The sequence below is a fragment of the Lithobates pipiens genome, unplaced genomic scaffold (assembly GCF_037356315.1).
Source record: "Lithobates pipiens isolate NorthernLeopardFrog02 unplaced genomic scaffold, aLitPip1_a1.2 Scaffold_8, whole genome shotgun sequence".
NCBI lineage: Eukaryota > Metazoa > Chordata > Amphibia > Anura > Ranidae > Lithobates > Lithobates pipiens.
In genome coordinates this window covers 92,391,710-92,417,347 of record NW_027507903.1, presented here as the reverse complement: position 1 = coordinate 92,417,347, position 25,638 = coordinate 92,391,710, and the positions used below count along the sequence as shown (strand labels likewise).

Here is a 25,638-nt window from a genome sequence, read left to right as displayed (position 1 = left end):
CGAAGCGCCTGCAAAGCGATTCGGGAGTGGCACTTTGCAGGCGCTTTTAACCCTTTATTCATCTGCTAGGGGTTAAAAGCTTTATATATACAGTATCTCACAAAACTGAGTACACCCCTCACATTTTTGTAAATATTTTATAATATCTTTTCATGTGACAACACCAAAGAAATGACACTTTTCTACAATGTAAAGTAGTGAATGTACAGCTTGTATAACAGTGTAAATTTGCTGTCCCCTCAAAATAACTCACACAGCCATTAATGTCTAGACCCCTGGCAACAAAAGTGAGTACACCCCTAAGTGAAAATGTCCAAATTAGCTGTTTTCCCTCCCCGATGTCATGTGACTAGTTAGTGTTACATGGTCTCAGGTGTGAATTGGGAGCAGGTGTGTTCAATTTGATGTTCTCGCTCTCACTGTCTTACTGGTCACTGGAAGTTCAACATGGCCCCTCATAGCAAAGAACTCTCTGAGGATCAGAAAAAAATAATTGTTGTTCTACATAAAGATGGCGTAGGCTATAAGAAGATTACAAAGGCTCTGAAACTGAGCTGCAGCACGGTGACCAAGACCATACAGTGGTTTAATAGCACATGTTCCACTCAGAAAAGGCCTCGCCCTGGTCGACTTAAGAAGTTGAGTGCACATGCTCAGCATTATATCCAGAGATTGTCTTTAGGAAATAGATATATAAGTGCTGCAGAGTAGGGATGAGCTTCGTGTTCGAGTCGAACGTACGTTCGACTCGAACATTGGCTGTTCGGCCGTTCGGCGAATTCCGAACGTTTGGGCCGTTCACGTCAAAATTCGAGTGACGCGCGCGCGGACCACAATGCACTGCGGTGGCGCAGTGCATTGCTGCCCCATGATTGGCCAAGCATGCACTGTGACCCCGCATGCTTGGCCAATCGCAGCGCCGGCAGCGAGGAGAGCCATGATTGGCCACAGGCATCCTGCCTGTGGCCAATCATAGCTCAGGCTGTGTAGTGCACGCCCCACACTATATAAGGCCGCCTTTGAGGCGGCCTCGTGTAGTGTGTTACTTAGCATCTGAAGCAGTGGGTGTTCTGTGTACCTTCAACACAGTACACACCAATCGTTTTTGGCTGATTTCCTATCTTGCTGCTGTGTAGTGGTTGTTGTCTGTGCCCTGACTGCAGTATACACCACTATATTCACCTCACCTATATAGCTAGTGATCTAGCTTTAACCACTTAACAACTGCCCATTGCCGATTAACGGCTTCAGGGGGGTTGTTTAACTCTGAGAGGCCGTTAATTAACGGCCTCCCAGAATTCTGCTCTCGCGTGCCCCGAGGTGTGCGCACTCGAGAGCATCCGTGACCGCCGGGTCGCATCACGGATCACGGTAAACGGCCACTCATAGCGGCCGTTTACCACGTGATTGCTCCGTCAAATGACGGAGTGATCACTTGGAAACAAACCGGCGTCATGTTATGACGCCTGTTCCTCCCTCCCCTCTCTGTACCGATCGGTACAGCGGAGGGGAAAGAGATCGGTGTCAGCAGCGATGTGGGCTGCATCTGCAGTGCCCACATCGCTGCTCACCGAATTTAACCCCTCAATTCCCTGCCAATACTCTGCAATACCAGTGCATACTCTGCAGTACCCTGCCATTACTCTGCAGTACCCCGCCATTACTCTGCAGTGCAGTACCCTGCCATTACTCTGCAGTGCAGTACCCTGCCATTACACTGCAGTACCCCCCATTACTCTGCAGTAACCCCCATTACTCTGCAGTACCCCCCAATACTCTGCAGTACCCGCCATTACTCTGCAGTACCCGCCATTACTCTGCAGTACCCCCAATACTCTGCAGTACCCTGCCATTACTCTGTAGTACCCCCCAATACTCTGCAGTACCCTGCTATTACTCTGTAGTACCCCGCCAATACCCCGCCAATACTCTGTAATACCCTGCCATAAATTGCCATACCCAGCCATACTCAGAGATACCCAGCCATACTCGGTGATACCCTGAAATACCCAGCCATAGACGCCCCCCACCCCTCACCGCCCTCCGGTGCTTCTACCAACTCGCCAGTACGATCAAAGCCAGAATCTTTTTTTTATTTTTTATTTCAGGCTTCCCAGCCTAGAGGTGAGATGTGGGGTCATATTGACCCCCCAGATTTCACTGTAAAGAGGACCTGTCACCCCATATTCCTATTACAAGGGATGTTTACATTTCTTGTAATAGGAATAAAAGTGATCAAAAATATATTTTTGGGGAAAAAAATGTCAAACTAAAATAAATAAAGTAAAATGAACAATAAAAAAAATAAAATAAAAATTAAAGCGCCCATGTCCCCATGTGCTCGCATGTGCCACACATGTGAGGTATCGCCGAGAATGTTAGAGCGAGAGCAATAATTCTAGTCCTAGACCTCCTCTGCAACTCAAAACATGTAACCAGTAAAAAAAAAATTAAAGCGTCGCCTATGGGGATTTTTTAAGTAGCGACGTTTGGCGCCATTCCACGGGCATGTGCAATTTTGAAGAGTGACATGTTTGATATCTATTTACTCAGCATAACTTCATCTTTCACTTTATGCAAACATTGGGCTAACAAGTGGTTAATAATAGAGCTTGCAGTCAGTAGTGTTAGGAGATGCGTGCTGTCTGCGTGCTCTGTACCCAGTACATACCGCTATAATATAGGGCAGGCCCCTACTTTCAAACATCCAACTTACAAACATCTCCTACTTGCAAACGCAAGGAGACAGCAGCAAGTGAGATGAAAAAAGATGGACGACAAAACAAATTATACAGGGGTGATAACCCTTCCCTATGTTTTCCAAAAAGCTTAAAGATAGTTTTTTTGACTGGAGCTACACTTTAAAAATGTACCGGTTGAAAATGACAAACAGATTCAACTTAACACAACAAACCTACACAGTCCCTGTCTTGTTTGCACCGCCTGTATACTGCTGTTCTGAGTATATAGGGCCTGGGGGCCACACGCATTTCCTTTTTTTAATATGGGTACGGGGTTCCCCTTAATATGCGTACAAGACCCAAATAGGCTGGTAATGGGCAGGGAGGGCTACCCATGCCATGTTTCTCAATGATTTTCAACCATATTGCAGGAACCAGATATAACATTAAAACCGCAAGCAGTTTTAAATGGTGTTATTTCCGTTTAATGTCATTTTGTGCAGGGACTGTTCTAAACACGGGAAACACGTGGCACTTCACAGGCATACTACAGACACCCCCCAGGCACCATATTTATAGGAATATTTCACTTTTTTTTTTTCACTTTAATCGTCATTAAAATCAGTGCTCCCGCCAAAACGGCTGTTTTTAAAACTTTTTTTTGCAGTGACCCATGTCCCCTGAGGCAGGAGGCAGGTCCCCAAACCCTTTTTAGGACACTATCTTGCATATTAGCCGTTAAAATTAGCACTTTCCAATTCGAACGTTCGAGTCACATAGACTTCAATGGGGTTCTAACGTTCGTACCGAACGCGGGGGTCGTTCGCAAGTTCTGGTGCGAACCGAACCGGGGGGTGTTCGGCTCATCCCTACTGCAGAGGTTGAAGGGGTGGGGAGTCAGCCTGTCAGTGCTCAGAGCATACACCGCACACAGCATCAAATTGGTCTGCATGGCTGTCGACCCAGAAGGAAGCCTCTTCTAAAGATGATGCACAAGAAAGCCCGCAAACAGTTTGCTGAAGACAAGCAGACTAAGGACATGGATTACTGGAACCATGTTCTGAGGTATGATGGGTCTGATGGGACCAAGATAAACTTATTTGGTTCAGATGGTGTTAAGCGTGTGTGGCGGCAACTAGGTGAGGAGTACAAAGACAAGTGTGTCTTGTCTACAGTCAAACATGGTGGTGGGAGTGTCATGGTCTGGGCCTGCATGAGTGCTGCCAGAACTGGGGAGCTACAGTTCATTGAGGAAACCATGAATGGCAACATTTACTGTGGCATACTGAAGCAGAGCATGATCCCCTCCCTTCGGAGACTAGGCCGCAGGGCAGTATTCCAACATGATAACGACCCCCAAACACACCTCCAAGATGACCAAAGTCTTGCTAAAAAAAGCCAAGGGTAAAGGTAATGGACTGGCCAATCATGTCTCCAGAACTAAACCTTAAAGTGGATGTAAACCCAAAATGTATTTATTTATTTATATGGATGTCATAATGTAGAGTATAATATTTCCTATCATTTGAGCCCAGTCTTGCCACAAATCCAGCTCTGCGCAATCATCTTTTATTGTTCAGTGAGATAAATCTTGACAAACAGAGAAAAACGTTGTCAAATCCTCCCCCTTGCTGTGAGTGCCAGGTGATTTACATATCTTGTGCACTAATTTTTAATTCCCTCCCACTCCTTTCTTCTGCTGCTCTGCCAGAATTGGATGTTCCACACCTCAGCATGATTGGGCATGCTGAATTCATGTGGTTACTGTCTTTTCACTGGATGTTAGAGATCATGGCAGAAGTTCAGTGTAAGAAATACACAGGAGGAAATGCATATTGACAAGGGGAGTGTAGAGGTGGGCGGGGAGTCTACTAACATCACGACTCCACCCACCGAGCTCCAGACAACAGACTCACCCATAGAATATGCCCAGTTTTTTGGATCTCATAACAAACAGAGGGGAGACATTTGAGAGGTAAAGATACATGCAGGGGGCATGCATATCCTTATAGATAACCCCTATGGCAGTAGTTTAGAAAGGATGAAAGGATGACATTGGGTTTACATCCACTTTAATAAACATCTGTGGGGCATCCGCAAACAGAAGGTGGAGGAGCGCAAGGTCTCTAACATCCACCAGCTCCGTGATGTCGTCATGGAAGAGTGGAAGAGCACTCCAGTGGCAACTGTGAAGCTCTGAACTCCATGCCCAAGAGGGTTAAGGCAGTGCTGGAAAATAATGGTGGCCACACAAAATATTGACAATTTGGGCCCAATTTGTATATTTTCACTTAGGGGTGTACTCATTTTTGTTGCCAGCAGTTTAGGCATTAATGGCTGTGTGAGTTATTTTGAGGGGACAGCAAATTTACACTGTTATACAAGCTGTACACTCACTACTTTACATTGTAGCAGAGTGTCATTTCTTCAGTGTTGTCACATGAAAAGATCTAATAAAATATTTACAAAAATGTAAGGGGTGTACTCACTTTTGTGAGATACCGTATATACTAATCTGACTGTGTATATATATATATATATATATATATATATATATATATATATATATATATACCTCAAATACACTGCCTGTACTGACTGAATATAGAGTTTACACTGTATATATAGGCCAGCGTATACCGTATTTATCGGCATATAACACGCAGCGGCATATAACACGCACCCTAAGTTTAGGAAGGAATTTTAAGGAAAAAAACTTTTAGGAGGGAAGTTTAAGGAAAAAAACTTACATTTAAATGCGCATCAATGCAGCCTTATCAGTGTCCAACTGCAGCCTTGTCCATTATTGCAGCCTTGTCAGTGTCCATCTGCAGCATTGCCAGTATAATTTGCAGCCTTGTCATTCAGCTTTGTCAGTGTCATTTGCAGCCTTGTCATTCAGCTTTGTCATGCAGCCTTGTTGGTGTTATTTTCAGCTTTACCATTCAAAAATGGTGCCCCTGAGATATAGAGTCAGATGTCCTGCTTTCGGCCAAGTCGCAGAGAACGGCTGAAGGTGCCGAAAGCCGCCCACAGGCTCACAATTGGCAGGGGATCGGTTCATAACACGCACCCACGATTTTCCCCTGCTTTTAAGGGGAAAAAAGTGCGTGTTATACGCCGATAAATACGATATATATATATATATATATATATATATATATATATATATATATAGATATATATATAGATATATATATATATATATATATATATATATATATATATATGAATGAATGACTTGTATAGCGCTACAACTGTGAACTGAATCGCTTCAAGTATATATACTACCGTAGTCTGACTCTATGTATGTATATCAAATACACTGGCACTAACTAACCTGCCTGCCTAATCTAGCTCAATCTCTCTATCTCTGTCCACTTTAACACACTATACGGCACTGTGTAAGCAGCATTTTATAGTGTGGGGTGTGGACTGCATAGTATGCATTAAGGTGAAAAACCGTGAGGGTTTACAACCTCTTTAACTCAGGGGAGTACAGCCAGCAGCACAACACAAAACCATAAACTTACTTAAGAATGTTGATTTTTTTTTGGGGGGGGGTTGTAAAAATGTATTTACACTTACAGAACACATGCGTCCGACTGGAGTTTTATCTCATGTCATCCGTTTGCGGCAGCACCTAAATTTGTGAGCAACTATTTTTAAGGTTGAAGCACACAAAGTGCAAAATTAGAACCAAAATATCTGATGAGGACCTTGAGAATGCATTGAGAATTGCTACTACAGCCATCAAACTAATTAGATACTGATGCGTTTGTTTTTCAGAAACAATGTCAAATATCACACTAGTTTTATGCTGCCCTCTTTTCCTTTCATAATAAAAATTCAAAAAATTCAGTTTTATTACTGAAATAGGCACATATCTTTATCAGTGATCGTTAACTTGTGATCCGCCCAACTTTTTCTGCTCACCAGTTCTCCTTATTGTTAATGTATTTTATGTGTGGCCCAAGACAATTCCTATTCTTCCAATGCGGCATAGTTGGACACTCCTGGTTTAACTTGACTGATTACAAAAGGTTCAACATTTTATATTCCCCTGCAGGCAATGATTACTTGTTATCTTGCAGAAAAGGTTTAACAATCACAGCCATAAACAGAATGGGTCTCATTTATAATGAAAATAAGAATGTGTGCGTGAAATAAGATTTGACCATACTGCCTATTTTATTAACTATGCTATAAGACAATGTTGGCATGAAAATCCCTAATGGACAATTGTACCTTTGTACAATTGTCCTTTAATAAGTTCCCTCAAACGCCCTGAGTGCATCTTAGCCTAGGTTCACATTGGAGCAATTTGGCATGCGATTTGACATGTCAAATCACATGCCAAATCAACAGCTATTGCCGGCGATGGCACCGTCTGAATCGGTGCGACGCCCAAAAGTAGTTTCTGTACTACTTTTGATGACTTTGGTTTGGGATTTCCATAGACATCTGTGCAGCAACCCGCACAAATGTCTCTGAAATCACCCCCAAAGTCAGCTGAACGTGCGCAATTTCATTCCCACTGTCAGTGTGGCTAAAAGTTGAACTCTAGACAAAACTTTATTCCAGTTTTGAGTAGCGTGAGGAAGGATTTTCGTAGCCGAGTCCCTGATTGGGAAATTCGCTTTCAGTGCTGAAATATTACAGTTGTCAGTGGAACAGCAATAGAGTATAAATCTCCCAATAGGAAACATTCTTGTGACAGCTGTCAAAGATGGCATTTCCATTCACTTGCTGTTGTGATTCTGGAACAGGTAATGAGTGTAGATCTTTGCAGTATGACACAGGCAGAAATTAAAAGCTATTAGAGGTTCAAACCCTTCCCATTCTCTCTAAGTCAGAACATGAAAGGAAAATGCTGATTGGTTGCTATAAGCAACACAAGGGGAGATTTACTAAAACTGGAGCACTTAGAATCTGGTGCAGTGGTGCATTGTAGCCAATCAGCTTCTAACTTCGCCTGAGATGGGAGTAGACATAGGCCTTTTGGCTTGGTTCATGCTCTCTCATGAGGTCTCCCTTCAGGGTAGTCCCACGAGTACTTGGGTGGGTCTACTTTGGCAGACCTTCCAGAGAAAGGGTGTCCTGTCTGGTTTCGGCCAGATGGACCCAAGTGAAGTACCTCAGTCCCAGTCTGGAGCCTAACGCCCCAGGGGATCACAATGAGGTCCTTCCTAGGGAGGACAGTGCAGCACCCATTGCCCCTTTTTTAAAAAAAAAAAAAGTTAGACTTAGACAATAAAACCTGGAAGATGATTGGTTTCTATGCAGAGCTGCACCAGATTTTGCACTCTCCAGATTTAGTAAATTTTACCCAGACAGTCCTTCTTCTGGTTTCTATCTTTAACAAACAAATGAAAGACAAAAACAGAACATATCATAGCTCAACTCACCAAACAGTCTGCCAACCGACCAAATTAGCCTGTCCAACAGTCTGTGTTAAAAACAGGGTTTTAGTTAGCACGCATTTGCAAATGCATGCGTAAGCTGCAAGGCCTCTTCACGGCACCCTATCATTAGACTATGATCAAAATATGGCCCTCCATAAAGCATATGGACACCACAATCCCATGATAGCAAATTGTCCAAAAATGTTTCAAAATACAAAATTTTTATGGTGGTATCTCAATCTACTCAAACAATCCATTTTTCTAACTATATGAAAAAAATAATATACTATCATTATTTACAATCCAATAAAATTGTTACAAATACATATCATAGAACATACATACAAATCAGTACTTAGGTGTTACAATCATTAATAATACCAGAGACATATGAAATAACATTTCCATAAGTTTACTATCACCTCAAATGAAACACAGACATCTACCGAATTCAGCAGACTTTTGATTGTAAGAAGACAATTTTGTTTTTGTATGTTTTGCAGATAATCTGTTGTGAGTATGTGGCAAAACATGCAGGAATTCCCAAACTACCTTGGGTGGGGTGTACAGAGGGGGACTTCAGAGGACATAATAAGGCAGGGCAGATCGTACCCTTCACATTGGAACTCCTACTATTATGCCTTGTCCTATCAAATGACCTTGCAGAACTTTGAAAGGTTGCCTATAGATTTGGGATTTCTGGTAGCACCAAAAAAAGTGAGTATGCCTGCCTGGAGTTTGCATGTTCTCCCTGTGCCTGCGTGAGTTTCCTCCAGGTACTCCAGTTTCCTCCCACATTCCAAAGACATGCTGGCAGGTTGATTGCTCCTGTTTAAATTGTCCCTAGTATGTGTATGTATGAATGTGAGTTAGGGACCTTAGATTGTAAGCTCCTTGTGGGCAGGGACTGATGTGAATGTACAAAATATATATAAAGCGCTACGTAAATTGACAGCGCTATAAAAGTACCTGTTCTAAATAATAATAAATAAATAATGTGTCCTTGTCTTATTTATTTGTTGGTTCCAGTAAGTGCATCCTGTGTACAATGAGCCACTAGAGGGCATTCTTGGTTCACACTTAAGGCCCCCCACATCCGCCTGCCATATGAAGAGATAGAGTCCAACAAACACAGATGCGTATAGTACATCCGAATATACTGGGAATTTTCAAAAAAACTCTAAATCCTGGTTGTTTGTACTAACTCTCTTGTACAACTCTTGTACAACTCTCATGGTTTAACTGGATTTAGAGCTAAAACTTTGCAATTGTATTATCCCCCTGCTGGTGAAATCTGGCATTACATTTTCATCATAAAATGCAGTCATTCTCTATGGGAATTGTAATATCTTGTATGGTCAAACTTTCATCTTTGAATGATTGCAAACAATAGCTCCATACACAGGGGTTATGGTTAACGAAGGCCCATCAATATTATTACAGGAAAAGGTTGCTGTCAAATAGAGAATTTTATTTTTTCTTGAAAGCACAAAGGGATATGAAAAAATGTGAACATTAACCTGTAATCCTCGAAAGGCTCTTGCATCTCTTCTTCCCCAAAAGCATTCCATTCCATGTCATTGCTCTCGTTCTGTTTCTGTTCCTGCAGCTCGGAGGCAGGCTTCATCTTCTTCTCATCTGCCAGAAAGTCTTGTAAGCCTCTGTGCATCTGATCTAGGGAAACAACAAGAATTGGCCGCTATAATCTGCAAAGCATCTACAGGGTTTGTGCTGTTTGATGTGCAGCCTACTCTAAAGACAGTACATTGTGCTGATTGCTTTGTGTTCAGCTGCTCATGCTGTATAGGAGAAAAAAAAAAAAACATCTCTTATGAAATCATTGTGACACCAGGGTAAATTAATGTCAGATTGAATATGAATACCCACGCGAGAGATGCGATTAAACAAAGTGAAATGCTTTATCGGAAAGATATTTTTATTTGAAGGCCTCAGAGTATACCACTAAAAGAATCTGAACAGGACAGAAAATCCCAAAGCAAGATGTGTCACAGCTGATGTTATATCTCAGCCAGAGTCGGATTTTACATCCCAGAGAGTCTGCATATTAGGTGATCCTTTAATCAAATGCCTATATGAAATATTTCATGCAATCCGGGTCATCTTCAGACATTCAAGTAATTTTTTTGATGTGCCTATGAAAACAAATATTCAGTTCTATAACAGTTAAATGTTTCTTCATAAATAAATTGTTATATATTATATATATATATATACATATATATATATATATATATATATATATATATATATATAGATAGATATATATATATATATATATATATATATATATATATAGATATATATATAGATATATAGATATAGATATATATATATATATATATATATATATATAAAAATATATAAATACAATGGATCTTCCCCTACATTAATACCCTCCCAGCCACTTGGCATCCAACTAGTACTTCTGGGGAAGTCTTTATTTAAAAAGAAAAAATGTAAGATAGCATTTTAAATGTTGTTTTGCAATATACTGTATACTGGCTATTTACCAATTCTGTCAATCCCCAGAAGGGCTGACATATATCAAATATTAAATAAAGAAAGTAAAAGCAAAAACACAATTGGCATTTCTTTTCATTTTTGTCGATAGTGTGCAATAACCTTTATTGGTACTTTGGGGAATTAAAGCTGAATTCCAAAAATGATCGTTTTTTTTATTTTTTATTTACTTTGCTCCAGCTTTCTTACATTTAATCTTGATTGTGACATCATGCTCCCCTACACTCCACCTCCCCCAATGAACGAACACATTGCATTCATTGGAGAATTCCAAAAGTAAACATTTATTGTTTTGTAGCTTACCAATCCCGAGATGTGATGGCTGCATTCGTTTTTCTTTTTTAGGTTTTATTTCTTTTATTTTCACCCAGGATTCTGGCCAGTAAGAGTCCATTCACACAGGGGCAACACAACTTCCAGCGCGATGTTGAGACGCAACTTGGACACGACTTGAGTATGAATCACAGCGCTACTTGGGGCAACTTACAAGGCAACTTGAAGGGGACTTTGGCAGTGGCCAATCACATAATAATCAGCTGTGTGGGAGGGAGGGGTTTGCCTAGAAAACAATTTTTACTTCCTGGAAAGTTGCTTCAGTTAGAAGAGGGGGGTCCACTTTGGAGGCAACTTCCATTGAAATCAATGGATACAAGTTGCCGAGAAGTCGGATTGAAGTAGTATAGGAACCTTTTCTGAAGTCGGGGGAGTGAATTCAGTAGTGTACATTAGGCCAGGTTCACACCGGAGCGATGCGGGAACGCCGCGAATCCGCAGCGTTTTCCCGCATCGCATGCCTCCCGCCGGCAGTTCACACTGCCCTATGCGGACTGCTGGGAATGTCAGTGAAATGTTAATGACACCCCCAGATCAGTTCGCATATCGCAGTGCGATCTGCAAACTCGGACAGGAATCGGATCGCATGGTGTGAACACCCATGCGATCCAATTCTGCTGCGGACCAAAAAAAGGGTCCCGTGCGAGTTCGCGGCGAGTGCGATGCGAATTCAGCCATACTATCTGTATGGCTGAACTCGCATCGCACAGAGATCGGATGTGATTTGCACTGCAGTGCGGTGCGAATCACATCCGGTTCTCGCTGCCGCAGCGGTGTGAACCCAGCCTTAAGATGGCTCTCATTCACTTACATAGATTTTATCATGTTGTGCGACTTGAGGCAACTTGGGGCGACTTCAATTCGGATCCAAAGTTGCCCCTTAGTGAATGGACTCTTAGTCTGTTGTTTTTCAATAGAACAAGTTCTCTTGCAAATGTATCATTTAAGAATGCTGAGACAAATCAATTACACTGACAGGGTACATACAATGATCAGCTTTTATTTATTCTGGTAAAACCTTTATCCCAAAAGAAAAAAAACCTGTTGCTGTAACTGTGGAGTTAATTTACTAAAACTAGAGAGTGCAAAATCTGGTGCAGCTGTGCATGGAGGCCAATCGTCGTCTAACTTCAGCTTGTTCAATTAAGCTTTGACAAAAAAAATGGAATCTGATTGATTTCAAAGAAGAGATGCACCAGGTTTTGCACTCTCCAGCTTTACTAAAGCAACCCTTGTTTGTATAACTATCAGTGTGAGTTGGAGTTTGGCTTTCAATTTGTTAGTCTATCTAAATGTGCTAGTACATCTAACATCCCCTCCTCCCCAGACTGACAATGCTGCTGTCCAAAGAGGCCACTGTGCTCCTTCATCCAAAGTAGGGTAACTCTAAAACAGGAGATGTGGTACTGGCCAAATCATCAGAAGAGGATGGCGCAAACCATGTCCTAGATAATCTGATACTCAATACATGGTAAGTTCTTAATGGTAGGATTCAGTAAATTGGTTAATACTAACCCAGAAATCTGTTAATTTTGCTAATATTGTAATATTAGTGTCGCACAGTGTTGCCCACATCTTTAACTTACTTGTGATTTCTATGGTTACTGGAAGATGCAGAGCTCTTTCATGAACTTCATGACTACTTTATTTTGTATCTATGGAGACCGACGAGTGAGTCATTTGCTTCCAAATTTAACATATATAGTACATATTTGCACAGCATTGGATTATCATTTTGAAAACCCAAACTTTCTTAAACTTCAGTAGGCATTAACTGTATTTGCTATATTGGTATTTCTATTATTATTATACAGGATTTATATAGCATCAACAGTTTGTGCAGCAAAATTCACCTTTACAAAATAAAAGGAGACAGTACAGTTATAATACAATTCAATACAAAAGGGTTCAGAGGGTCCTGTTTATGAGAGCTTTCAAACTTAAAGGGAAGATCAATTGATACAAAAGGTCATAATTGTGAGGGATAAGCTGTTGGAGACAGTAAAAGTACAGTTTTTTAAGTGGAATAGGCCTCCCTGAAAAGATGTGTTTTCAGGGATCAAAAAATGGTGGACAGAGAGAGTAGCCAAACAGATTTTGTAATGAGTTCCAGAGGATGGGAGAGACTCTGAAGAAGTCCTGGAGGCTGGTATGGGAAGAGGTTACCAGAGGACTAAAAAGTGGGAGGTCTTGGATGGAGCAAAGGAAATGATTTGGGTGATATATTGACATAAGGTTGGTGATGTAACTCAGGGCAGTATGGTTGGCTTTGTATGTTGCGGTTTGCAGCTCCTGCGACAGGAAGCACGGTGTTAGATATATGGATGGAAGTTAGATGGTGGAGGGCCAGGATTAGAGAATATATCCCAATAAGATAGGAGAAGCAGAATGGTGAGAGAGGTATTATTTGATATTTATGAAGGTGCAAATCCCAGCCTCCAGAAGGATCTGCATGTGCTTTGACAGCTCACCCGATTGCCACTGCCACTTGTAAACACACAGCCTGCAGAAGAAGTCTTCTAATACTATATCCTCTGCTGGGCTCTGTATTTTATGATGTCATCCGTCAGAGCCACACAGGAAGCGAGTAATGGATGACTTACTCTGAATGAATGAATGAAGGAAATACTTGTATAGCGCACAATGCGAACTGAATCGCCTCTAGGCGCTGTGGCGAGCTTTGATCATCTGCTAAAAGAGGAAGGTCTTGAGTTTTTTCCTAAAAGCCAGGTGATTTTCTTCCAGGCGGATGTTGATTGGTAGAGCATTCCATAGCCGAGGCCCTTGGACAGCGAATCTCCGATCACCCTTGGATTTATACCGGGCTTTGGGCACGAGGAGGAGGTTTTTGTTGGCTGATCGAAGACTGCGGTTTGGTGTGTAATGATTTATTTTCTCCATTAGGTATTGCGGAGCTTCTCTATGCATGCATTTGTGGGTGAGGCAAAGGGTCTTGAACGTGATCCGATTTTTTACGGTTAGCCAATGTAAGCTCCTCAGTGAAGGAGAAATGGATTCCCAGGGTTTTTTTCCTGTTATCAGCCTTGCCGCCGTGTTTTGGATCAGTTGTAATCGCGCAAGTTGATATTGTGGTAATCCTATGTAAAGCGAGTTTGCGTAGTCCAGTCGTGAATTAATGATTGTTCCAACTACCACTGCTTTGTCATTCTTTGGGATAAAAGGGATGAGTCTGCGAAGCATGCGCAGCAGATGGTGAGATCGACTGACTACAGATCCTATTTGCGCATCCATTGACATTTGTGCGTCTAAAATAACCCCGAGACTCTTCGCTTTGGTCTTTGGGGAGATAGTCTGCCCAAAGACGGTTGGTGGAGACCAGGAGGTTTTGGTTGTGGGCTTATGATTTGGGTGTAAGATAAGAAGCTCTGTCTTTGATTGGTTCAGCTGGAGGGAGTTGGTGGTCATCCAGTCCTCTATTGATTTGAGGCAGTTTTCAAGTTGTTGTTGGTGATCTTTTTTTCCATTGATCCGGAAATAAAGTTGCGTGTCGTCAGCGTAAGAGTGGAAGCAGAGATCTGAGCATCTGATGATTTGAAGGAGTGGGCGGAAGGAGGAGTGTTGGATCTGTGTTAACAAGTAGTAATGAGCTAAGGCTTGGTCCAAAACCAGTTCAGCCCAAACCTGCAGGAAACTGTCACATCATAGCAGACCACAAACCCAATTTGCTGCAGCTAGAGAATTCCCTGCCCCACATGATGGTGACATTATTGACCTACTATGGTCGCTTGGATATTTGATCTAATGACATCAGCCAGCACCCCCGCCCCTTTGATACATGTGCCAGCAAACTGCAATCATGTGGCAGCTTTCTGAAGATACAGGCCAAACTGGTTTGGGGCCAAACCTTAGTTCATCACTATTTAAAATAATTTACAATGGCAATCTGGCAAACTTTCAAAGTGCGCTTCCAAAGGTCTGGATGGCCAGTTTAAATTCAGGGTAAAAGAGCAAAAAGCATAAGTGAATTTTGTTTTAAAGTGCATGTATCCTTTAAGGGCATGATAGCAAGGGGAAAATTCCTTAGTTCCCCTTCCCTCTGTGACCTAAGTGCATGTTTAGCTTACCTAATCCAGCCCTAGCTAGAGTGCATGTAGACAGAAGCAGCTGCAGGAGTGCTAGTTTGGTTTGTGTTTCTGGCTTGCACAAAACTAATGTGTCAGGATCAAGATACGTTTAGCTCTTCTTACTGTGCCACTTGAAATGCTGGGCAGTTCCCTGCCTGATCCCTTGCACAACCTCACTTTATAACTTGTTTCTGTTGAACCTTGAACTCCTTGCTCCTCCCCTGAACTTCCTATTTAAGCCATGTCTCTACACTTCCTGATTGCCAAATTATTGTGCTCAGCTCAAGCCAATATCTTGCATCTTGTGCTCCTGCTTTTGTCCTTATCATCACTACCACTCATTACCAATCTTTGACTTGCTCATTGACTACACTGCTGCTCAACCCTAACCTGCAACCACTCATTACCAACCTTTAGCATGTTCTTTGACAATGCTTCTACTTGATCCCAACATACAACCACTCATTACCAACCTTTAGCATGTTCTTTGACAATGCTTCCACTTGATCCCAACATACAACCACTCATTACCAACCTTTAGCTTGTTCTTTGACAATGCTTCCACTTGACCCTGACCTGCGACCACTCATTGCTGACCTTAGGCTTGTTACTTGAGGACTTTAGTTGACCTGCTACATCTGTTACCAGACTTCAGCTTGCTTACCTCCTGGTGGGGTGATTCTGAGGACTGCAACCTGGCAGTAGCAGGCGGCAAAACTCATCTCCACCATCAGGAGCTCTGGTAAAGAATGTTTAGTGCTGAGACTTCACGCTTCAGCTGAGTCTGCATTACCTGCCAGGGAGACTTGTTTGTGTAGGTCTCCTGCTGGTTACTGTGTGAATCTTTCTACTACTTTAGCCACTGACCTCTGAGACTGACCCCTGATCGTGGCACAATGTTTCAAGTGATGTTGAAGGAACACAGATGTTGCAGTGGATTGCCATCTCTAATAATCTGGGAAGCTAGCGTTGCATGTTATGTATAGTATTTACTAAAAGACCCATCTCACTAATCAAATAAAAATAAATTATGAAAAGTTTTAATCTTTTTCAGTATGTTCCAACAACAACTGTAGGTTATTTTAATATATTAATATACATGTAACATTTTTAGATATTATAAACTATAAAACATTATAATTTACAAAGGCAAATTGCTCATGTATTTCCACTTTAATGAGAATCACAAAATGTTAAGTCTAAAGCAAATGTTTTGTAAATGCCTGCATAGGTCATCATTTAATTAAAATGTAGTTAGGAATAATCAAGACAAGAATTAGGGATGAGCCGAACACCCCCCGGTTCGGTTCGCACCAGAACTTTCGAACGGACCCCAAATTCGTACGAACGTTAGAACCCCATTGAAGTCTATGGGACTCGAACGTTCGAAATTAAAAGTGCTAATTTTACCAGCTAATATGCAAGATACTGTCCTAAAAAGGGTTTGGGGACCTGGCTCCTGCCCCAGGGGACATGGGTCAATGCAAACAAAAGTTTTAAAAATGGCCGTTTTGGCGGGAGCACTGATTTTAATGACGATTAAAGTGAAAAATAAAAAGTGAAATATTCCTTTAAATATCGTGCCTGGGGGGTGTCTGTAGTATGCCTGTGAAGTGCCACGTGTTTCCCCGTGTTTAGAACAGTCCCTGCACAAAATGACATTTAACGGAAATAACGTCATTTAAAACTGCTTGCGGTTTTAATGTTATATCTGGTTCCTGCAATATGGTTGAAAATCATTGAGAAAAATGGCATGGGAAGCCCTCCCTGCCCATTACCAGCCCCTTTGGGTCTTGTACACATATTAAGGGGAACCCCGTAACCCATATTAAAAAAAAAGGAAATATGTGTGGCCCCCAGGCACTATATACTCAGAACAGCAGTATACAGGCGGTGCAAACAAGACAGGGACTGTGTAGGTTTGTTGTGTTAAGTTGAATCTGTTTGTAATTTTCAACTGGTAAATTTTTAAAGTGTAGCTCCAGTCAAAAAAACTATTTTTAAGCTTTTTGGAAAACATAGGGAAGGGTTATCACCCCTGTATAATTTGTTTTGCCGTCCGTCTTTTTCAGAGCATGCAGACAGCACGCACAATCTCCTACCGCTGACTGCAAGCTCTATTCAAAACAAGCAAGATAGTTAGCTATATAGGTGGATATAGCGGTGTATACTGCGTTCAGAGCACGCAGACAGCACGCACAATCTCCTAATACTGACTGAAAGCTCTATTTAAAACGAGCAAGATATTTAGCTATATAGGTGGATATAGTGGTGTATACTGCGTTCAGAGCACGCAGACAGTACGCACAATCTCCTAACACTGACTGAAAGCTCTATTTAAAACGAGCAAGATATTTAGCTATATAGGTGGATATAGCGGTGTATACTGCGTTCAGAGCACGCAGACAGCACGCACAATCTCCTAACACTGACTGACAGCTCTATTTAAAACGAGCAAGATAGTTAGCTATATAGGTGAATATAGCGGTGTATACTGCGGTCAGGGCACGCAAACAACAACCACTACAGAAGAGCAAGAACGAAAAATCGGCCGATAACGATCGGTGTATACTGTGTTGAAGGTACACAGAACACCCACTAACTGCTACAGATGCCAACACACTACACAAGGCCGCCGCGCTGGCGGCCTTATATAGTGTGGGGCGTGTACTACACAGCCTGAGCTATGATTGGCCACAGGCTCTCCTCGCTACCGGCGCTGTGATTGGCCAAGCATGCGGGGTCACAGTGCATGCTTGGCCAATCATGAGCCAGCAATGCACTGCGCCATCGCAGTGCATTGTGGGCCGTGAGCGCCACACGAATTTGGCACGAACGGCCCATAACTTTCGGAATTCGCCGAACGGGCGAACAGCCGATGTTCGAGTCAAACGTATGTTCGACTCGAACGCGAAGCTCATCCCTAACAAGAATAATAAAGACATACAGCATCTCACAAAAGTCACATTTTTGTCATTTTTTTATTATATCTTTTCATGTGACAACACTGAAGAAATGACACTTTGCTATAATGTAAAGTAGTGAGTGTGCAGCTTGTATAACAGTGTAAATGTGGTGTTCCCTCAATATAACTCAACACACAGCCATTAATGTCTAAACCACTGGCAACAAAAGTGAGTACACCCCTAAGTGAATATGTCCAAAATGGGCCCAAAGTGTCAATATTTTCTGTGGCCACCATTGTTTTCCAGCACTGCCTTAACCCTCTTGGGCATGGAGTTCACCAGAGCTTCACAGGTTGCCACTGGAGTACTCTTCCACTCTTGCATGATGACCTCATGTAGCTGGTGGATGTTACAGACCTTGCGCTCCTCCATCTTCTGTTTGAGGATGCCCCACAGATGCTCAATAGGGTTTAGGTCTGGAGACATGCTTTAGCAAAGCAGTGGTCGTCTTGGAAGTGTGTTTGGAGTCGTTGTAATTTTGGAATACTGCCCTGTGCCCAGTCTCTGAAGGGAGGGGATGATGCTCTGCTTCAGTATGTCACAGTACATGTTGGCATTCATGGTTCCCTCAATGAACTGTAGTTCCCCAGACCATGAAACTCCCACCACCATTTAGGCAAGACCCACTTGTCTTTGTATTCCTCACCTGGGTGCCGCCACACACGCTTGACACCATCTGAACCAAATAAATTTATCTTGGTCTTATCAGACCACAGGATATGATTCCAATAATTCATGTCCTTAGTCTGCTTGTCTTCAGCAAACTGTTTTCAGGCTTTCTTGTGCATCATCTTTTGAAGAGGCTTCCTTCTCGGATGACAGCCATGCAGACCAATTTGATGCAGCGTGCGGCGTATGGTCTGAGCACTGACAGGCTGACCCCCCACCCTTCAACGTCTGCAGCAATGCTGCCAGCACTCATATACCTATTTCCCAAAGACACCCTCTGGATATAACACTGAGCATGTGCAATTAAGTCTTGATCTGGCCTCAGCACAAATTAACTGGAAACCTTTAGTCACTTTTACGTGGTGGTGCCAAATTTTAATTTTCAGATGGGAATAGCTGCTTGCATTGCAACATTTCTTGCAAAGTGCAGGTTACACCAACAACTGTCCCTAATTCATATGCATAAACAAGACGGGCTGGGATTAACTTTAATGAGATTAAAGGGGTGAAAGAGTCACATATAAAAAGATTGCTGTTTATTTACCTGTCTAAATGTGATAAGATGTTTTTCTCAAATTTGTAAAAGTTGGACAGTAAACCTTTTTCTGCATTTTCAGGGTAGGGTGCATTCATTAATAGGGCCATGCTACCAGAAGTGCAGATAATATGCACAGTGCAAAAATCAATAGCAATCAATCAGCTTCTAATTCAGTGTTGTCAAACAAATGAAAGATTTGTTTTAATTACTGTATTTATTAATTTTCTGGAATAATTTTTGTCTTAAGCTTATTGTTTTGATTCTGATTACAGACTTCGAGAATATTTAGGGTACTAACAGATAACAAAGCACAAAATGTAAATTAATTTGAAAAGATGTAAGAAATCCATAAATATATGATCATATATAATATTCCAAAATCAATACACGCTCTGGCCACCTTATTAGGTGCACCTGTTCAATTGCTTGGTAACTTGCTTGGTAACACAAATTGCTAATCAGCCAATCATATGGCAGCAACTCAATGCATTTAGGCGTCTAGATGTGGTGAAGAAGACTTGCTGAATTTCAAACCCAGCTTCAGAATGGTGGAAGAAAGTGTGATCTTGAATGTTGCATGGTTGTTGGTGCCAGATGGGCTGGTCTGAGTATTTCAGAAACCGCTTATCTACTGGGATTTTCACGCACAACCATCTTTAGGGTTTACAGAGAATGTTCTGAAAAAGAGAAAATATCCAGTGAGTGGCAGTTGTTTGGATAAACATGCCTTGTTGATGTCAGAGGTCAGAGGAGATTGGGCAGATTCGTTTTAGATGATAGAAAGGCGACAGTAACTCAAATAACCACTTGGTAGGGTCAGAATTTGGCGTAAACAACATGAAAGCATGGATCCATCCTGCCTTGTATCCACAGTTCAGGCTGCTGGTGGTGGTGTAATGATGTGGGGAATATTTTCTTGGCATGCTTTGGGCCCCTTAGTACCAATTGAGCATTGTTTAAACGCCACGGCCTACCTGAGAATTGTTGCTGACCTTGTCAATCCCTTTATGACTACAGTGTACCCATCTTCTGATAGCTGCTTCCAACAGGATAATGCACCATGTCACAAAGCTCAAATCATCTCACCACTGGTTTCTTGAACTTGACAATGAAGTCACTGTACTCCACTGGCCTCCACAGTCACCAGATCTCAATCCAATAGAGCACCATTGGGATGTGGTGGAATCATGGATGTGCAGCCGACAAATCTGCAGCAACTGCGTGATGCTATTATGTCAACATGGACCAAAATCACTGAATGCATGCCATGAAGAATTAAGAAAGTTCTAAAGGCAAAAGGGGTCCAACCCAGAACTAGCAAGGTGTACCTAATAAAGTGACCTTTGAGTGTATATTACAATTGGATAATGACTAAGGAGGATGAGAGGTGATTACTAGATAAATATATTTAGATTCCCATCTTCTTGGCTGCTGTTTTTTAAAAACTAGGAATGACACCCAATGATAAGCAGTGATTGTTTCATGCACTGTATGACTTCTCTATAGTTGGAGGGTCATACATCTATGGTAAGCCTTCCAGTGTGGCAATACAATGGCGGAGATTCACTTGGAGTGCGTTATACACAATCATTTTTGTTGGACTTTGCACACATTTTATTTTGTGATTTTTCCCCTGTGCATTTGTTTTTTACTGTAGCATCATGATCACATATTTACAGATTTCTTACATCTTTTCAATATAATATGCATTTTTTATAGGATGAATAGCGCAGCACATTTTGGGTAATATGTAGGAGCTATGCTAAATTTTGCATAGCGTGCAAGCTGCTTTTCACTATCTGCTATTGTATTTTTCCACAAGCTTGGTTGCACATATATGTTTTTTACTCACTAATAGATACTAAGCCTCTGTAGCCTGACACCTGACATTTCATCAGGTTAGGAATACAATTGGGTAGAGTAGAGGGGGAAAGGCTCAACTGTTAGTGGCAGTGGTAAACCACGTATGAGACAGGGACAACCAGGAATCATCCAAGCAGGGCTTTGTCCTGCAGTTTTGTTTCGAAAATCAGCAAAAAAAATTTAATGCAGGAGGGCTTTGTACAGCAAGTGCACAGCATGAAACAAACAAAAAAAAACAAATCTGCTCATCTGACCAACTAACCGTTTTGCATTTGATAATAATGATTTTTTTAAACGAATCAGACATAACAGTAACAAGTACACAGGCTGTCCTCGAACAATGGGAACTTAGGTTTCATTGTTGCATTTCAGTTGACAGATGTAAACAGGTCTGTAACCTAGGCTGTAGCTTGGCTTTTATATAATATATGGCACATATATATGATACTAGAGTGCCATCTTGAGGGAGAATTTAAGACTACCTCTCTAAATGAAAACTACAGTTCACCAGTCGGTTGTTAAAGAGGAACTGCAGTCTGCTCACATGATTTGTAATAAAAACCACTTTGCCATTCTGAAGTTTCCCTCCAACCACTTTGCATATTATTTTATATATACTGTGATTCTGTACTTGCCAAATATGCTGCAGAAATCTCCCTCCACTGAGTCTGGCTGCAATCATTTTAACTGTGGGCGGCTGAAGCTGCTACCCGTTCACTTCCTGGATTTGCACAGACACACAGAGGCATACCTCCAATTCTGCAGCTCCCATTGGCCCTTTTATGACCCCCCCCCCCCCCTTCCTGGCAAACTCTCACAAGAGTGAGAAAGAGAGCTGTGCATGATGTCATAAGCCTAGGTTTTTTTTACAGACAAGAAACAGGAAGTGAGCTGTATTTACCGTCAGAAAAAAATGTTTTACTATCCAAAGATACAAAAAAAAAAAAAAAAAAAGAAGATTTAATAGATGGAAAGATGAAAAAATGACTGAAGTTCAGCTTTAATATAAACAAGTTTGTAACTGTTGACAACAAAAATCCCAAATTAAAGCCAGCAGCAGAGACTGATCGATGGGGACTCCATGAAGCATTAACACCATAGAAGCAAAGTCTGTGCCAGACCAGAAAAAGATGCCGCTTTCGCTTGATTCCCCAGCAAATGCTTAAGAAACCTGGGTCCTCGTTGTTAACAGAGATCATGAACACACAGTAATCAGAGTTAAGTAACATTTTAAGGGTATTTCTACTGTTACAGACCATAGTTTCTGCTTATTTGCTAAGCATCTTGCTTGATATATCTGTCAGTCTTGTACTGTATTCCTAATATTGTAATAGTTTTTTTTATACAACATTTTTGAATAGTAAAAGCACATTTATACACTGCAGAGGTCTGAGCTTCCTTGCTTATACCGCAACATAACCTTGCTAGATAAAGATAGATAGATAGATAGATAGATAGATAGATAGATAGATAGATAGATAGATATCCTAACTAACAGGTAGCCCCCAAATGGGTTCCCTAACACAAAATAACTCATAAGAAAGTCTGGCTACCAGGTAAGATGCAAACCTAAGTATGGAGGCTTTATCCCCACTCAAAACTATACACAGCCTCCAGGCCCAGAACAGGCCTTATTAAGAGCCTGAAAAAATAGAGCTCCTCACCATGTGTAGGTGAGAGATCTAGATGATTAATTTACCATCTACAATTCTGCCAGCAAGTGCCTCAAAATATATAAATATAGGTATTTATCACATGCTGCTTCATAAAGAATAACCTATTTCACTGACGTATATATAAATATATCAGTTAAAATATTTTCTATTCATTTTATCTCATAAGTATTACATCCCACAATTATTAAGACATTATTGGGATCAGGTTCAATTCATATAAATCAAATTACTTTATTTAATTCATAATCATTTTAGAATCCTCCTGTCACTATTGGATAACTATATAATGCATAGACTTGTGATACCACTATATAAAATGTAGCTATATATAATAACTAGAAACAATGTTGCTTATACAGCCTAGAAAAGTAAGCAATTACACGGGTGAGAATCATAAAAAATTAGACTGAAGAGAATGCGACAGAATGCAAAAACAGCTAAATAGATGTTAAAATAGGTTGAACTTTTGGATGTAGAACATTTGTTATCCTACAACATAGATTTTCCAGCATGTTGAAATAACAAATGGTTCCAGGATCCAAGTCGATGATAGCAAAGGCAGTTGTGACATCACCTGTCAAATTTTGTGACACATCTGCTTATCTGCAACCAATGGAATACAGTCTCCATCTACAGCAATGTAACCAAGCCAAAACTAGACAACAAGTACCCGTATCTCATCAGCTGCTGCAACAACCCAATCTCCCAATTTATTCGTTTTGTAGAAATGCCCTATTTTGTATTATTTGTCACACTTTTCTGCTCACCTTTACAGTCTGGAATTAATCCTGATAGCAAATGAGGCGAAATCTCTTCCAAAATAGAACAAAACGCGCAGAAAGCACTAGGACCTTTGACAGCAAGTTTATCAAGGAAAATCTCTGCTCTTGTCCTGCAGCTATCATAAGACAGAACCTCTCTGTACTCATCCAAGGAGAAAACCTTTTCATAAACAAGGTATGACAGCACTTTATTCACATCAAGCTCAGCAAGGATCTTCTCTCTGTGGTTGTTCAGAATGACGGAAGGCCATTTCTTCCCATCTTCATTCCCTCTCTTTATCGGCTGTGCTAAATTGTGAAACCAACACTTGGCCGACCTGCCGAGCATCTTGAGTTTGTAGTAAATGATGCGAAATTCCAGCACTGCATGTTCCAGGCAGGGCTCTTCATGTTTTAATATGCACATAATGTGAACATCGGGAACGTAGCTTCATTCTGCTCTGGCAATTAATGTAATTCTTCTGACACAATGAAGGCCTTCTCCAGACTATGAAGCATACTGGTTTACAGCGAGCAGTTACTTAAGAGGATTACTTGACACTAATAAGCCCCTGACAATTCCTAATGTCTCCTGAACAACAAGGCAGAGACACAATGATATACATGGTAAACAAAATTCTTCTGAACACGATTTCCCCAGAACATTTACTATTAAATAAAATAGGAAACGTATGTGCTAAACTGTAAAAAGGAGCATCATTAGCAAACCAAATGCTAGTGATATTTAAAGTGACCTTCCAACGTACAAGATTGTAAACATATTCAGTAAAAAAAAGGGGGTATTACAGTCATTTAATCAATGTAATATTAGCCAGGGTCACTCTACAACAAATGGACTATACAGAAATTGCCCAGCATACATGTTCTTTGAAAGGGACTCTACCATTTTGTATATTTTTTATTTTTTTTATACTCAAATATATACATATGAAAAATTTAAAAATAACAAAATATATGAAAAAGTGTGTGTAGGCAGTGGGGGTAGGATTAAAGCTCAGGAAAAAAAATAACAACAAACAAAAATTCCCAGCTCACTTACCAGCCAGCCTGCAACAAACTGAATTGACCCTAACAGTTCAAATTAAAAACAAGGGGTTTAGTTTGCACACATTTGCAAATATATACATAAGCTGCAGCAGCCACATTACTGCACCGCAGTGTACTACAGTCCTAATTCTATAACTTTGAGAGTCTCCTGAGTTGGAGCACATATATAATAATGGATAGATTAAGAGCAGGTATGTTTGGAGGGAGCCCACCACTCCTTAAAGGTATAGGGATGCACTGGATAAAGCAATAGCACAATGGCAGTGAAGGTATCCAGTGTGTTCATTCACTAATTCACAGACAGTATAAAGAAATGGTAACCACCCCAACCCTTAACTGGCCTTTACTGCAAGGAGCACATGGAAGGGTGACGCATTTCAAAAAACAACAAAGAAAAATTCCCAGCTCATTTACCAACCAGCCTGCAACAAACTAATGCCACATCACAGGATCGGAATTCTCTTCGGAAAAAGCTCTGATGTTTTCCCGACGGAATTCCGCTCAAGCTGTCTTGCCTACACATGGCCACACCAAATTCCAAACGTTTAGAACGCGGTGATGTACAACAGGTACGATGGGACTAGGAAATTGAAGTACAATAGCCAGTAGCCAATAGCTTCCATCTCGTAGTTGAATCTGAGCATGCATGATTTTGGCGTGCCGGAATTGCATACACAAGCTCGAAATTTCCAATAGAATGTTTTTCCATCGGGAAAATTGAGAACATGCTATCAATTTTTGGCTGGCGGAAATTCGGACAGCTAAATTCCGATAGAGCATAAACACGGTCGCATTTTCCGATGAAAAGCTCTCATCTGTCTTTTTCTGGCCAGAATGCCGATCGTGTGTACGTGGCATAAGAGTTCACGTTAAAAACAAAGGGTTTAGTTTACATACATTTGCAAATATATCCATTAGCTGCAGCAGCCAGGGGTACTGATTGGGGTGGTTACCATTTGCTTTTAAAAATCCTTTATGATCAAAACTCATCAGCGCAAAATATTTTTAATAACATGAAGCAGTCAGTGTAACATTATTGCTATTACTAGACT

General features: G+C 41.2%; 1 protein-coding gene across 6 annotated transcripts in view; it reads right to left on the bottom strand.

Annotated features, from left to right (window-relative positions):
* The window catches only part of TJP1 (tight junction protein 1), a 738,699-nt gene extending 714,739 nt beyond the window's left edge, over positions 1–23,960 (bottom strand). For all 6 annotated transcript variants that reach the window (XM_077473241.1, XM_077473242.1, XM_077473245.1 and 3 more), the window contains exons 1-2: positions 23,525–23,960; positions 9,607–9,760 (exon numbers count right to left, since the gene is read on the bottom strand). In XM_077473241.1, coding sequence (XP_077329367.1) covers positions 9,607–9,760; positions 23,525–23,945 — 575 coding nt within the window. In that variant the 5' untranslated portion in view covers positions 23,946–23,960. The remainder of the gene's footprint in view (positions 1–9,606; positions 9,761–23,524) is intronic.
* Between the last annotated feature and the right edge of the window lie 1,678 nt (positions 23,961–25,638).